The sequence below is a fragment of the Camelus dromedarius genome, chromosome 16, assembly GCF_036321535.1.
Source record: "Camelus dromedarius isolate mCamDro1 chromosome 16, mCamDro1.pat, whole genome shotgun sequence".
In the NCBI taxonomy this organism is placed as follows: domain Eukaryota; kingdom Metazoa; phylum Chordata; class Mammalia; order Artiodactyla; family Camelidae; genus Camelus; species Camelus dromedarius.
In genome coordinates, this window is record NC_087451.1 from 49763663 (window position 1) to 49777180 (window position 13518).

The 13518-nt window shown below is 36.5% G+C and overlaps 1 protein-coding gene across 7 annotated transcripts in view; it reads left to right on the forward strand.

Moving 5' to 3' along the window:
• LOC105088218 (mitochondrial Rho GTPase 1) overlaps positions 1-13518 on the forward strand; it is a 77819-nt gene that overhangs the window by 43727 nt on the left and 20574 nt on the right. For all 7 annotated transcript variants that reach the window (XM_064495900.1, XM_064495902.1, XM_064495901.1 and 4 more), the window contains 7 exons: positions 1920-2028; positions 2351-2452; positions 7796-7894; positions 8422-8530; positions 9299-9419; positions 12162-12246; positions 12613-12758. In XM_064495900.1, coding sequence (XP_064351970.1) covers positions 1920-2028; positions 2351-2452; positions 7796-7894; positions 8422-8530; positions 9299-9419; positions 12162-12246; positions 12613-12758 — 771 coding nt within the window. The remainder of the gene's footprint in view (positions 1-1919; positions 2029-2350; positions 2453-7795; positions 7895-8421; positions 8531-9298; positions 9420-12161; positions 12247-12612; positions 12759-13518) is intronic.

The window sequence follows — 13518 nt, forward strand, 5'->3', positions numbered from 1 at the left end:
CCTTTGTCATAAATTAACTGACCATATTGTGTGGCTTTATTTCTGGGTTTTCTATTCTGTTCTATTGCTCTATGTGTTTGTTTTTATGCCAATACCATACCACTTGACTACTGTAGCTTTGTAATATAGTTTGAAATCAAGGAGCATGGTGCCTTCAGATTGGTTCTTCTTTCCCAAAATTGCTTTGGCTTTTCAGGATCTTTTGTGGTTCCATACAAATTTTAGGACTGTTTGTTCTATTTTTGTGGGAAAATGTCATTGGGATTTTGATAAGGATTGCATTGAATCTGTATGTTGCTTTGAGTAATATGGACATTTTAACATTATTAATTCTTCCAATCCTTGAGCACAGGCTATCTTTCTATTTCTTTGTGTCTTCTTTTGTCAGTAACTTACAGTTTTCAATGTACAAGTCTTTTCCCTCCTTGGTTAAATTTGTTAAGAATTTCATTTTTTTAGATGCAATTGTAAATAGGATTGCTTCTTAATTTCTCTTTCTGATAGTATTTTTTTTTTTTTTTTTTAGTATATAGAAATGCAACCAATTTTTGTGTGTTGGTTTTTACCGTACCACTTTACTGAATTGGTCTGTTCTGACAGTTTTTTGGTAAAGTCTTTAGGGTTTTTGATACATAAAATCATGCCCTCTGCAAATAGTGACAGATTTAGATAGCTTTTATTTCTTTTTCTTGCCTAATTGCTCTGGCAGGGACTTCCAGTACTTTGCTGAATAAAAGTGGGGAGAGTGGGCATCCTTGTCTTGTTCCTTGAGTCTTATTTTAAAATATTAGGAAAACCAGACTAATATCTATGTATTGTACACATCTGGCCCTTTACTTCATATTTTAGATTTTTGTTTTTAGTTGGGCATCTTTATGCCTTGAAACTCTAAAGATCTGTTTCAAGACAGATGAATGTGGTGACTGACCACCTCCCGTATTTACTTTGTGACTGAGGTGGCATGTACATTCTGTATCTAGCAGCTCTGAGGGCTCCTCCATATGCAGAAGTAGGGAGAGTAGTGTAAGGAATCCCTCTGTATCTGTCATCCAGCTTCAATAATGAACAACACAGAGCCAGCCTTGTTTCATTTATTACCTCTCCCCTTGGGATCATTTTGAACAAATCAGACATCATCTCATACTGTGAATATTTCAGTATATATCTCTGAAAGATAACAAATGACTGCATTTTAAAATGCCAGTCAGATCATGTCATTCCCCTGCTTATAACCCTTCTGTGGCATCCCATTTTGCACTTAACACACTCTCTGATGCAGCTGTACGTCGTGTTCTATCTGGCCTTTGCATCCCTCTCTGGCCCCATTTCGTACCCCTTCCCCTCTGAGCAGTACTCTCCAGCCACTCTGGCATTTTTCTGTTCTTTGGACTCATGGGGGTGTTTTTTTCAGTCTGGGGCATTTGCACATGCTATCTGTCCCTTTTTCCCGGTCAGCTCTTTCTTGGCTCTTTACATGGCAGTTTCCGTTTCATCCTTCACTTACTAGCTCAGGTGCGACCTTCTCAGAGAGATTTTTCCCAATTGCCGTGTATAGGTAGCCCCTCCCATTACTTTATCCCATATCCCCCTATTTATTTCCTTCACTGCACTTACAGAATTGGAACATATGTTGTTTATTTCCTTATTGTCTGTTACCTGATTTTCACTATTAGAATGAGCAGGGACCTTGTCCATCTTGTGTCATTAATGCTTAGAACAGTACCTGGCTTATAATAGGTACTCAGTAAATGTTTGTAGAGGATGAACATGCTCTCTAGGTGGCTTGAGCTGCCTATAGTAGAGTTTCATATTGAGGAGATTAAATAAAGCTTATTAGTTAGAACAGGTTATGATGTACATTAAAACATAAATCCAATGTCTTTTGCCTTCCTTATTACAATGTGCCCTGTTTATTTCAGGCTGCCTTTGATATTAGTTGGAAACAAATCTGATCTGGTGGAATATAGTAGTATGGAGACCATCCTTCCTATTATGAACCAGTATACAGAAATAGAAACCTGTGTGGAGGTATGTCTTGTCATTTGATTTTGAGATTTACCGTTGGTGAATTCTCACTTAATTGAAGTTCAGGATAGGAGTGGGGGAAGATGAAGATGTGGGATGGAATAAATTTCCTGTTGTTTGTGAAGTAATGTAAACCAAATAAAACAGACCTTGATGTTGGCCTCTGAGCTCTTTGTAGACAATCATATTGTGATAATCCACTAAGAAAAATGCATTTTTCAGTTTCTTCAAGGAATCTTATTATTACCTTATATTGATAGTTTTAAAAATGTATTTAGCTCTCATAATTGCTTTCGGAATGAAAAATTTTAAACTTTCTTTTCAGTGTTCAGCAAAGAACCTGAAGAACATATCAGAGCTCTTTTATTACGCACAGAAAGCTGTTCTTCATCCAACAGGGCCCCTGTACTGCCCAGAGGAGAAAGAGGTAAACCCTCCATCCTGCCAGGCTGTGTCAGTAGGGGCTGGAATGTGTAGGTAGTAACTCTATTCTGATAGTGATATTAGTAATTCTTTTTTTTTAAATTATTATTATTTTAAGATTTTTTTTTGGTGGGGGGAGGTAATTAGGTTTATTTATTTCTTTATTATTTTTAGAGGAGGTACTGGGGATTGAACCCGGGACCTCATGCTTGCTAAGCATGTGCTCTACCACTTGAGCTATATTCTCCCTCTTGATTTTTAGTAACTCTTAAGTATTCATCTAAAATGCTGAAATTTTAATTTATTGGAAGTCCAGGGACTTAACTAATGGTCTACTTGCTTTACTATTATAAAATTCATGAACTTGAAAACACACAGAAGTGAAAAGCTTGTGTAGTTATTTGACGTGAGTACAACATGTAATACAACTTGATACTCCCTTTTATTTCATAGCTTAGAAACACAGTAATTCCTTAATGAAATACCTAAATTTAAGAATATTTCGCCATTGACTTAAACATTTTTTTCATCGAGCTATAATTCCCCATAAAATTCATCCTTTTGACATGTGCAATTCAGTGGTTTTTAGTATATTCAGAGTGTTGTTCATCCATCACCACTATCTGATTTGTGAGCATTTCAACACCCCAAAAGAAACCCTGTACCCATTAGCAGTCACTCCCTTTCCCCTTTTCCCTCAGCTTTTGGCAACCACTAATCTACTTTCTCTCTCTGTGGATTTGTCTATTCTGAACTTTTCATATAAATGGATCATATAAGATGTGGTCTTTTGCGTCTGGCTTCTGTCACTTAGTGTAATGTGTTCAAGGTAAATCCATGGTACAGCATATATTAGTATTTCATTCCTTTTTATGGTGAAATAATGCTTCATTGAATAGCTATACCACATTTTGTTTACCCATTCATCTGTTGATGGATATTTGGGTTACTTCCTGTTTTTGGCTGTTGTTAATGGAGCTGCTAAGAACATTTGCACTTAAGTATAAACACCTGTTTTCAGTTCTTTTGTGTGTTTATTTATCAGTGGAATTGCTAGGTCACATGGTGGTTCTTTGTTTAACTTATTGAAGAACCACTGAACTATTTCTCCACATCTTTGCCCACACTTGTTATCCATACTCCGACGTTTTTGTTTGTTGGTTTGTTTATAGCCATTCGGGTAGTTGTGAGTGGTGTCTTGTTTGAACTGCATTTCTGTGTTGGCTAATGATATTGAACATCTTTTCATGTGCTTATTGGCCATTTGTATGTCTTCTTTGGAGAAATGTCTATTTTAAGTCTTTTTCCCATTTCTTGATGGAGTTATGTTTCTTTTGTTGTTGTTGAGTTTTTAAGAAGTAAAAGTTTGGGGGGAAAAAAGTTTCCTGAAAAGATTTTTTTCAGAAGTTTATAGTATATGTGAGTGGTTGGAGGGCTGACCCACAGACCAGATTTGACCTGCCACCAGCTTTTATATAGCGTGTGAACTAAGATACACTTTACATTTTTTTATGATTGGGAAAAAAATCAAAAGGAATAAAATTTGTGACATTCAGATTTCATCATTCCTAAATAAGCTTTATGTATGCAACACAGCCACGCTCATTCCTTCACGTTTGTGCTGCTTTTGTGCTCCAGAGGCAGACTTGAATGTTGCGACAGCTCGTGTGTGATAACTCTCACCACTTACCACTGCTGCTCAGTGCCCTGCTAATTGCACTGACACAGTTTGAGCTTGGCAGCATTTCAGGTACCACTGTACTGCGACATTTTTTTTTTTATCAGTACATGCCTATCATGCCAAAACAAGAAAAAGAAGTGGATTTTCAGATGGCAAAGCAGATATATTTTCTGAGCCACAGTTCCAGCATCAGTTTTTTTTTAGATAGACCTTGATGCAATGTGCAGAGGAGGTTTCTGTGTTTCCTAATCTATTTGACTGAGCAGTTGAGGAACTTGCACCTAATCTGCAGTGTAATGACAGGCTAAGAGGCAAATATCAAGAAAAGAATCTAATATAATTCTATAAATGCCTTCCAAGTGATGAATGTGCTCAGTCAAAGTTGTACGTTTATAGATGTGCAGCACTGTTGGCAGTGTGTATCTGTGCAGAAAGACATTTTCAAAGATGAAATATGTAAAATCTCATTACAGATCAGCATTAACAGCTGAACACTTGTAACTGATTTTCATGATAGAGAACACTAACTTTTTTTTAAATTGAAGAATAGTTGATTTACAGTATTGTGTTAGTTTCAGGTGTAGAGCATAGTGATTTGGGTTTTTTTTTTTTTTTGCATATTATATTCCATTATAGGTTATTGCAAGATAGGAAACACTAACTTTGAATCCCATTTAAGCCAAATGTTATCCCTCTTATTCCTTTCTTCTCTTTATTAGACCTGTATAGCAAATTTATACTCAGTTATTATTATATTTTTAATCTTGTCAATAAAAGCTTTGTGGAAATTTGATTATCTCTTGCTGTGTAAGTGCCTACATGATATCCTTGATTTTGCCTGTTGGCCCCCAAAGCCTAAAATATTTGTCATGTGGCCCTTTACTGAAAAAGTGCTGACCCCTGGTATAAATATTAATCTGACTTATCCTTTAATCTGACCCTGATTTACTTTGCCTTAATCCTGGTTTATTGTCCCTTAATTGGAGTGTTTCTTTCTAACTTGCTCTTAATTCAGTATTTCCCAAATTCACCTCATAATGTCATAATAGTCAAGAATAGGTGTTCTTGTTAAAAATACAGATTCCATTCTGATTCAGCCGGGTGCTATATCTTATGATCGAGAAAATTTGGGAAATAGTCTTACTGTAGAGATTCACCTTGAGCTTAGCCCAGCAGTGCATTAAATCCCCTCCAGTACTTTGTTCTCAGTTCTTTAATTGCTACTTTTTTCTCAGGCCTATTATTAGTTCTGCTAATCCACTAATCACCCTCCTCCTTTCCCCACAAGAGTAAAACAGCTACTACCATCTGTTGTTCGTTTCTTAGGTGGACCTGCCTGAGGTGAAATCTGCAGCTTTTAGAGACTGTATGTGCCTTGTTTTATACAAGTACAAGCCTTGAGTCTGAGCTTACATCAGAATCTTTTTTTTTTTAGACAACATTAATAAACTTTTAACACAGGTTTGAAGTGGAATCATCAAAAAGATCATATTCAGAATTAAAGCCTAAACTGGACATTTGTTTCCAGTGATGATGGACTCTGTATGACCCATGGAGTCCTCTGATTACCTAATAATGAGAAGATCTGTGTGAGGGTTTTTTTTTGTTTGTTTGTTTTTTTAATGCTGAAGTGTAGTCAGTTTACAACATTGTGTCAGTTTCTGGTGTACAGCATAATCAGTCATACATATACATATATCTTCCTTTTCATATTCTTTTTCATTATAGGTTACTACAGGATACTGAATATAGTTGCCTGTGCTGTACAATATAAACTTGTTATTTACCTATTTTATATATAGTAGTTAGTATTTGCAGATCTTGAACTCCCATTTTTATCCCTTTCCAGCCCCATAACCCCTTGGTAACCATGAGATTTGTGTGAGAGTTTAGATTACTCATATGCAAAATGAATTTATTTTATTACTCTAAACATGGTTTATAGCTTTATTGAAGTATAGTTTTTAATACTTTTAAAAAGTAGTCATATTTTGGTAGTGTATTTTAAGGTGGTTAATATTTAAATATCATATTGAGCCAGTACCTCAGAGCACTTTTGGTTCTGATGCATTTCAGGCTTTAATGAAAAATGCATCACTTTATTTTTCTTCAGATTGCTTTTTTTAATGTAGCATTTTATGATGTGAGGAAAAACCACTTGTAAATAAGTTATTTTCAGAGTCTGTTTTTTGCATCATTCTAGCTATTGCTACTTTTCAAAACATTTAGATTATTATGTAACAGATTTAAAAGAAGAGTAACTACAATGTGGTCTTTATTAATCTTGAGTATTTAATATTAAGATCATATTTATAGATGCAACGTCTTATTCTAATTTGTTTTTAAAAAATTATCCAAGGTTGTAGATGCGATAGGTTATAGTCCATTTAGTACTCTTTTATAAAGAAAGCCCTATCCAGTGCCCCCTAAATGTTTGACTTCTTTTTCTGTTCTCTTTCTAAACTGTTTATATCTCGGGTTTTCCTTTTTTTGCTATATCAAATTGCTCTCCTAGAGCCCCCAGTGAAAACAAAAAAAGAAAGGATTGTATATGTTTTGTTCCTTTGCTATTTTTAACAGCATTGCTTTTATGCCTTTGAGTTTGATATGATAGCATGATCAAAACTCATCATCACGGTGAGGAGGGCATATCTCAGTTGTAGAGTGTGCCTAGCATGCGTGAGGTCCTGGGTTCAATCCCCAGCACCTCCATTAAAAATAAATAAATAAACCTGATTATCCCCCCCCCCCCCCCGCCCCGGAAAAAATCAGTTGGAAAAAAACAACTCATCACTGCTGTTTGCTCTGGATAGCCTATCTCAATGAAGTCAGTAAATGAAATGACAAGCACACATTTCCTCACCTTGCCATCTCATTTCTCTGATTCAGATGTCCGTGAGAGGTCTACCTCCAGGTTTATACAATGTTCAGAGATATTCCTGAAAAGTTTAATTTTCTCAAAATTGTTGAGGAAGCTTGTGGGCCTTATTTTTAAATAGTCAAATATTTTTTCTATCCACTATAAATCCTAAAACAAAAATTAAGGAAGTTGTCAAGATACTTTTCCAGCAGCCTTACTTATTAAAGTTTTACAGAGTCACAAAAGGCAAAATTCTTTTTTAAATGTATGGGAAGTTACTAAAAGCCTTTTACCCTTATCAACCAGTATTGTTTCGTTACCTGCTTGTGAATAAGTACATTTTATATCCTGGAGGCTTTGATGTACACACACGTACACACAAGTGACAGATCAAAACATTTAGAGAAGTTGAGATGGAAAGCCCTCACCATAGCTCAGATTCTTTAGGGAATGAGAGAGGGCATAAATAAATAAACATTTCTTCTTTATGTGACTGGAAGAATGAATCTTCCCTAAAGATGAACTTCTCTTTTGTTCATATTGAGAGGATGTGGAAATGAAGGGAGAGTTTAGCCATTTCAGATATCAGTCTAAGTAAATATTGCATCATTTGCTTAGAATGGTTTGAGTATAAATAAAAGGAAATGGCTTTGCTTTAGTTCATTTATCATGTTGGTTGTGTTTGATGTTACGTGTTTGACAGTGAAAACATTCAGAATTCTTCTCAGCCTGTTTATGAAAATCATATTTAAAAATCTCAACTATTCACATTAAAAACAATTGTTTCTTTTCTCAATGATTTATAGATGAAGCCAGCCTGTGTAAAAGCCCTTACTCGTATATTTAAAATATCTGATCAGGATAATGATGGCACTCTCAATGATGCTGAACTCAACTTTTTTCAGGTAGCCTTCTTTTATTTCAGGCATTTGTGTATCTTGGTCTCTTTTTTCTTTTTCTGAGAAAGGCTGTAAAAAATTTATTTGATTAAACAATGATATGTTGATAAACATGCATCTGTGTCATGTAAAAACTCGATTTCACATCAGGCAATTTAATCTTTACCTAGGGGTTAAAACTCTCTTATGCTTAGTAATTGAGGGGACTCTGAGAGTATAATTTCATGGTGTACGGTGGGTGTATTAAGGATGACTTGAAGTCTGAACTCTGCATTATTTCTCTTTCTCAGTTTTATATAACAGAGCTACACAAAGAGCTCTGTGTTTTAGAAACATGGTGGGGAGAGTAGGGAAAACATGTCCTTCTAAGTATGACATGTTTTACTTAATACAAAACAAAGACTATCCTAGTTTAGAAATTGTTTCTTGTCGTTGCAAGTCTTTGATTTAATATTGCTTTGTGGATTAATATTTGTATTATTTGTGGTTTTAATGCTGATGTGTTTTTAACTTAAAATTTTTTTTTTTGCTAGAGAATTTGTTTCAACACTCCATTAGCTCCTCAAGCTCTGGAAGATGTCAAGAATGTGGTCAGAAAACATATAAGTGATGGTGTAGCCGATAGTGGATTGACACTGAAAGGTGGGCTAATGGTGTTCCCCCCTGCCTTTGAACTTAATATTTTCAAAATTTGGCAGAAGGTGAAAGTCTTTAGAGTATTTTCTATTTTGGGGGAGATATTTATATTAGCTAATATACCTAAAATTTAACCTGAATATTTGAGTTGGAAGAGACAGGCCATTAATGGGGATGATGATCTTAATCTTACTTTCAGTATAAATTAGAGGTAGGGAGATGGGTTGGATCTCAGGAATGCAGAGATCCATCTGTGGGTAAGAGATTTCTGAAACAAATGTATCTTAAAATTCTTCTCATAGGCATCCTTTAAATAGAAATTATTTTTAGGGAAGAAATACATTTTGTCTACCAGTCAAATTTACCCAATACAGAATGTTCCCTGTAAAATATGTTATCGAGCCACAGTGAGGTAAGAACTGCAGCTGGTAACCAGAATTTTCCATCGTATCAGTAAGTGCAGAGATGTACAAAGTGACTGCGTTTGTTTTTATCATGTAACTTTGTGAATGTCAGTATATTCCTTGGGATATGTTTTGGCCCTCTCATCCAGTTCTGTCTCTTGCTGACCCGGGTGTGTATGTGAAATGATTCTGAAATCAGCTCTGTTTCACGAAGACATTTGTGAACTCTGTTTTGATTTGACCTTCATTATGCAAAGCAAGCTCACACGTGTTCATGAGTCTGGCTCTTGCCGTTAATGTGTTTCATGCTCTTTCTCCCACGTAATTCTGTACCCTTTTCTCATCCACTGTGTTTACTACTTTATTCCAGGTTTCCTTTTTTTACATACACTTTTTATCCAGAGAGGGAGACATGAAACTACTTGGACTGTGCTTCGACGATTTGGTTATGACGACGATCTGGATTTGACACCTGAATATTTATTTCCCTTGTATGTACCTTTGGCTTTCTAATTGATTTTACTTGCCAATATTTGTAAGTTTTATTTAGCACAAAGGTAGGTAGGCTTTGAGCTGCTCAAGAATAAATTTAGAATTATAGAGAGGTTTGTAGCAGGATTTCTCAACCTCGACACTGTTGACATTTTAGCCTGGATAATTCATTATTGTAGAGTCTGTTCTGTTCGTTACAGGATGTTTAGCACATCCTTAGATGCCAGTCATACCTCTTCCCCTAGTGGTGACTTCCAGAAATGTCCCCTCAGGAGGGAAGTCACCCCCAGTTGAGAGCCACTGATTTATAGCATGGCTCATACTCTTCCTCACCTTCTAATGGAGAACACAGGTATCTTTTAAAATCTGTTTTACTGAGGAAAGAGATAAAAGATGCTGGACAAACTTGTTTTCAGAGTCAAGGATCAGAAATATATTGGTTAGCATTTTTCTTTTCTTCAGTCCTGAAAATTTAGGTTTTTTGTTTGTTTGCTTGTTTTTGGTTTGTTTGTTTTGAGGGGGAGGTAATTAGGTTTATTTCTTTCTTTATTTTTATAGGAGGTACTGGGGATTGAACCCAGGACCTTGTGCATGCTAAGCATGCACTCTACCACTGAGCTGTTACCCTCCCCCTGTACCTAAGTTTTATAGGCTGTTTTTAGCTTAAAATAAAATAGTTTTTCTAAGTTTTAAGTTCTGTTTAACAGTAAGCCCAGTGTCACCCCAAAATAGGAGACTGCTTTGCTATAGGATGCCTCTTTCACACCCCAGGAAAGTGGGCTTTTCAGGAAGGTGACTTCCCAAGATCTGGCCTTTGAGTCTTTGGCCTTTTCTCTTCACTTTTTCAGTGGTGGATTAATTTTTCTTTTTATATTTTTTTTTTACTGAAGTATAGTCAGTTTACAATGTTGTGTCAATTTCTGGTGTACAGCACAGTGCTTCAGCCATACATGAACATACATAAATTCGTTTTCATATTCTTTTTCACCATAAGTGACTAAAAGGTATTGAATGTAGTTCCGTGTGCTATACAGCATGGACGTGTTATCTATTTTATATATATTAGTATCTGCAAATCTCGAACTCCCCGTTTATCCCTACCCCCTTCCCCCACTGGTGACTGTAATTTGTTTTCTATGTCTGTGAGTCTGTTTCTGTTAATTTTTCTTTTTAATTTTTAGTATAGCATTGCTAGCTATCCACATAAGGGTTCAGAAAAGCTTTGTTGTTGTTTTTTCCTTGCCTATCATTGAAGAAGCAAAGTTTTTTTCTGGTTGGATTCCTGGTCCATTAGTTAGCTCTAAGTTGAAACTTCCTTTGTCATGGTTATTAAATCTTGGCTCAAGTATTTATCAGATTTTTCAATAAACATATATTGAATGAATGAATTTGTCCCACATCACGTTCGTCCAGTTTTCTTTTCTGTGCCATTTATAGTGGGTAGATGAATTCTGCAGTATGTTGCTTGTTGCTTTCTAAAAGCATGGCAATGAGGAAACTCCATCTTTTATGGTTTTGTGACCTACACAAAGATCTCTTTTCATTTATTTATGTACTGTTCCTTTAATTTTCTGCAAAATAGCCCGCCCCTTCAGAGCCACCACTTGAATCTTTCTAGCCTTCTTATTAAACTCTCTGCCACTGTCCTTCACACTGCTGCTAGATTAACAGATACATAAGCACGGATTGGGCCCTGTCACTTTCCCTTCAAGGTGGGATAAATCCCAAGCTTCTTAAGCAGGTGTCAGAGGTCACTCATGATCTGCTGTGCCCTGGCTCACCCCCTGCCTTCATTCTGGAGGTAAACCCCAGACCGTTTCTAGTCCGCCTGTCAGGTATCGTTTCCCACTCCAAGCTTTTGCCCGTGATGTTTTCACTCTCTCTTCCTCCCTCTCCCTCCAACCTAATTCTTGCTTCTTAACTTTCAAGTCTCAAGTCAGGTGACAGTGTCTCTCAGCAGTGCTGACACGTTCCCATCCCCAGGCCAGAGGTGTTCCCTTTCACACGGGCTCTCCCAGCATCCTTGGTTTACCGATACTCAGCAGTTGCCGCATTCTCTTGAGATAGTGAGGTTATCTGTTTTGTGGTCTGTCTCCAGCTTGGATGTGTTCCTTAAAGGTAGGGGGCCTGTCTTGTTTTTGTGTCCCTCATACCTCAGTGCATTTGATACATGTTTATTGAATGGGATTGAGGCTGTGTCAGAGGTTAAATCAGGCAGAAGTAACATCTCTTCACATCATTTTCAAATCATTACAATGTTGATATTTTATGTAGCTCATAATTTTGACTGATAATTGGTTTATAGGAAGAGCAACGCATTACAGTTTAATCAGCGTTATTTGTAAAAAAAAAAAAAATTGGGGGGGAGATAATTAAGTTTACTTATTTATTTTTAGAGGAGGTGCTCGGAATTGAACCCAGGATCTTGTGTGTGCTAAGCATGCGCTCTGCCGCTTGTGCTATACCTTCCCCCATTACAGTTGTAAAATGTAAAACTTTTAACACAACTTGCCCTTCAGATATTTAAGAAAACTGTTTATGTCCCCTTGGAATGAGCACTGTTATGACTCTTCTGAGAATTGCCGTACCACTCCAATGGCTTTTCCCTGGGAGAGTCTAAATGGCTGCAGCAGACATATTTCTGTCATCCTACAAAAAGACTTGTTGCAGTTTCATATTCATTTCTTAAATTTTAGTATTTGTTTAATGGTTTGTTTTACTTTCTTTTTTTTCATCAACAGGCTAAAAATACCTCCTGATTGCACTACTGAATTAAATCATCATGCATATTTGTTTCTCCAGAGTACTTTTGACAAGCATGATTTGGTAAGCTTTTAGCTGCAGTTTTCCATGGTACCTGGTGAAGTACTTTTCTGTGAATGATACAGCTCTTTTCCCTGAGCTCTAGGGGCTCATGTCACATAGCCAGAAATTACTCAACCTCTCTTAACTTCTACTAGCAAAAATACTTCTATTATTGACATAATTGTTTTCTCAAGATTAAAAAATGTAGTTTCTGATAGACTTGCATAGGTTGCTTATATATGTGTAAGGGATTTTCCTGATAAAATGTAAAGATTTCTTTTCATTTGCTAGTTTGTAGAAGCATCTTCACTAGATTCGGGGGCTCTTGTGCTGGGAGTTACTCTCCCAGGTATTTAACACCATGTGTACTTCCTTGTGTGTCTGCAGGATAGAGACTGTGCTTTGTCACCTGATGAGCTTAAAGATTTGTTTAAAGTTTTCCCTTACATACCTTGGGGGCCAGATGTGAATAACACAGTTTGTACAAATGAAAGAGGCTGGATCACCTACCAGGGATTCCTTTCCCAGTGGACGTGAGTACAGAGCTCGCTGCTTTCCTCCCGGGTCACAGCTAGTTTAAACTTATGGTGCTTTAGATTCATTATTTTTTACGTTTGTCAGATCTTACAAAATGCTTCAACATAACTGCCTGTGAGCAGGATTTACAGTGCTGCTATCTCTGACATGAACTATAGATGTTCTATAAATTTATCAGGAAGGAATGTGTTTGCTTTGGGGTAATATAACAGGGAAACAGTAATAAGTCATATCGAAGTGGAACTAAATTCTAATGTTTTGATTAAGGGAGTTGGAAACATTGTTATCACACAATTGTTATATCTTGGTACAGGGAGATCATATTTTACTTGACACTGCAGGCGTATTTTGAGGGTTTGTTGTTGTTGTTTGTTTTTAATGCAGTCCTAGACTTAGTGAGGGTGTCTACAGTCTAGTTACAGCCAAGTTGACCTTTTGTCTAGGGTGCTGAGGAAATCCCCTGGTTGTGCATAAATGACATAATTACTTTAGCCGTGGTGAGACTAACTTTCTCAGCACTGGGATCTATGCTTTCTTCAAATCGTAAGAAAGGCTAACTTATTTCAGGTGCCATTCAGTTATTTTTACACCCTTCTCAGACCTTTTCAGATTAACTAGCCAGTATTTGCAGTACAATATATAACTTGGGAAGCAGAAAATATAAAATATCCCTGCTCTGGATCTTACTAGTATCTCACTGTTCATCTGCATGGGTTTGCTCTCTCCTGGCAGATGGAGTAGTTACAGATAATTCCC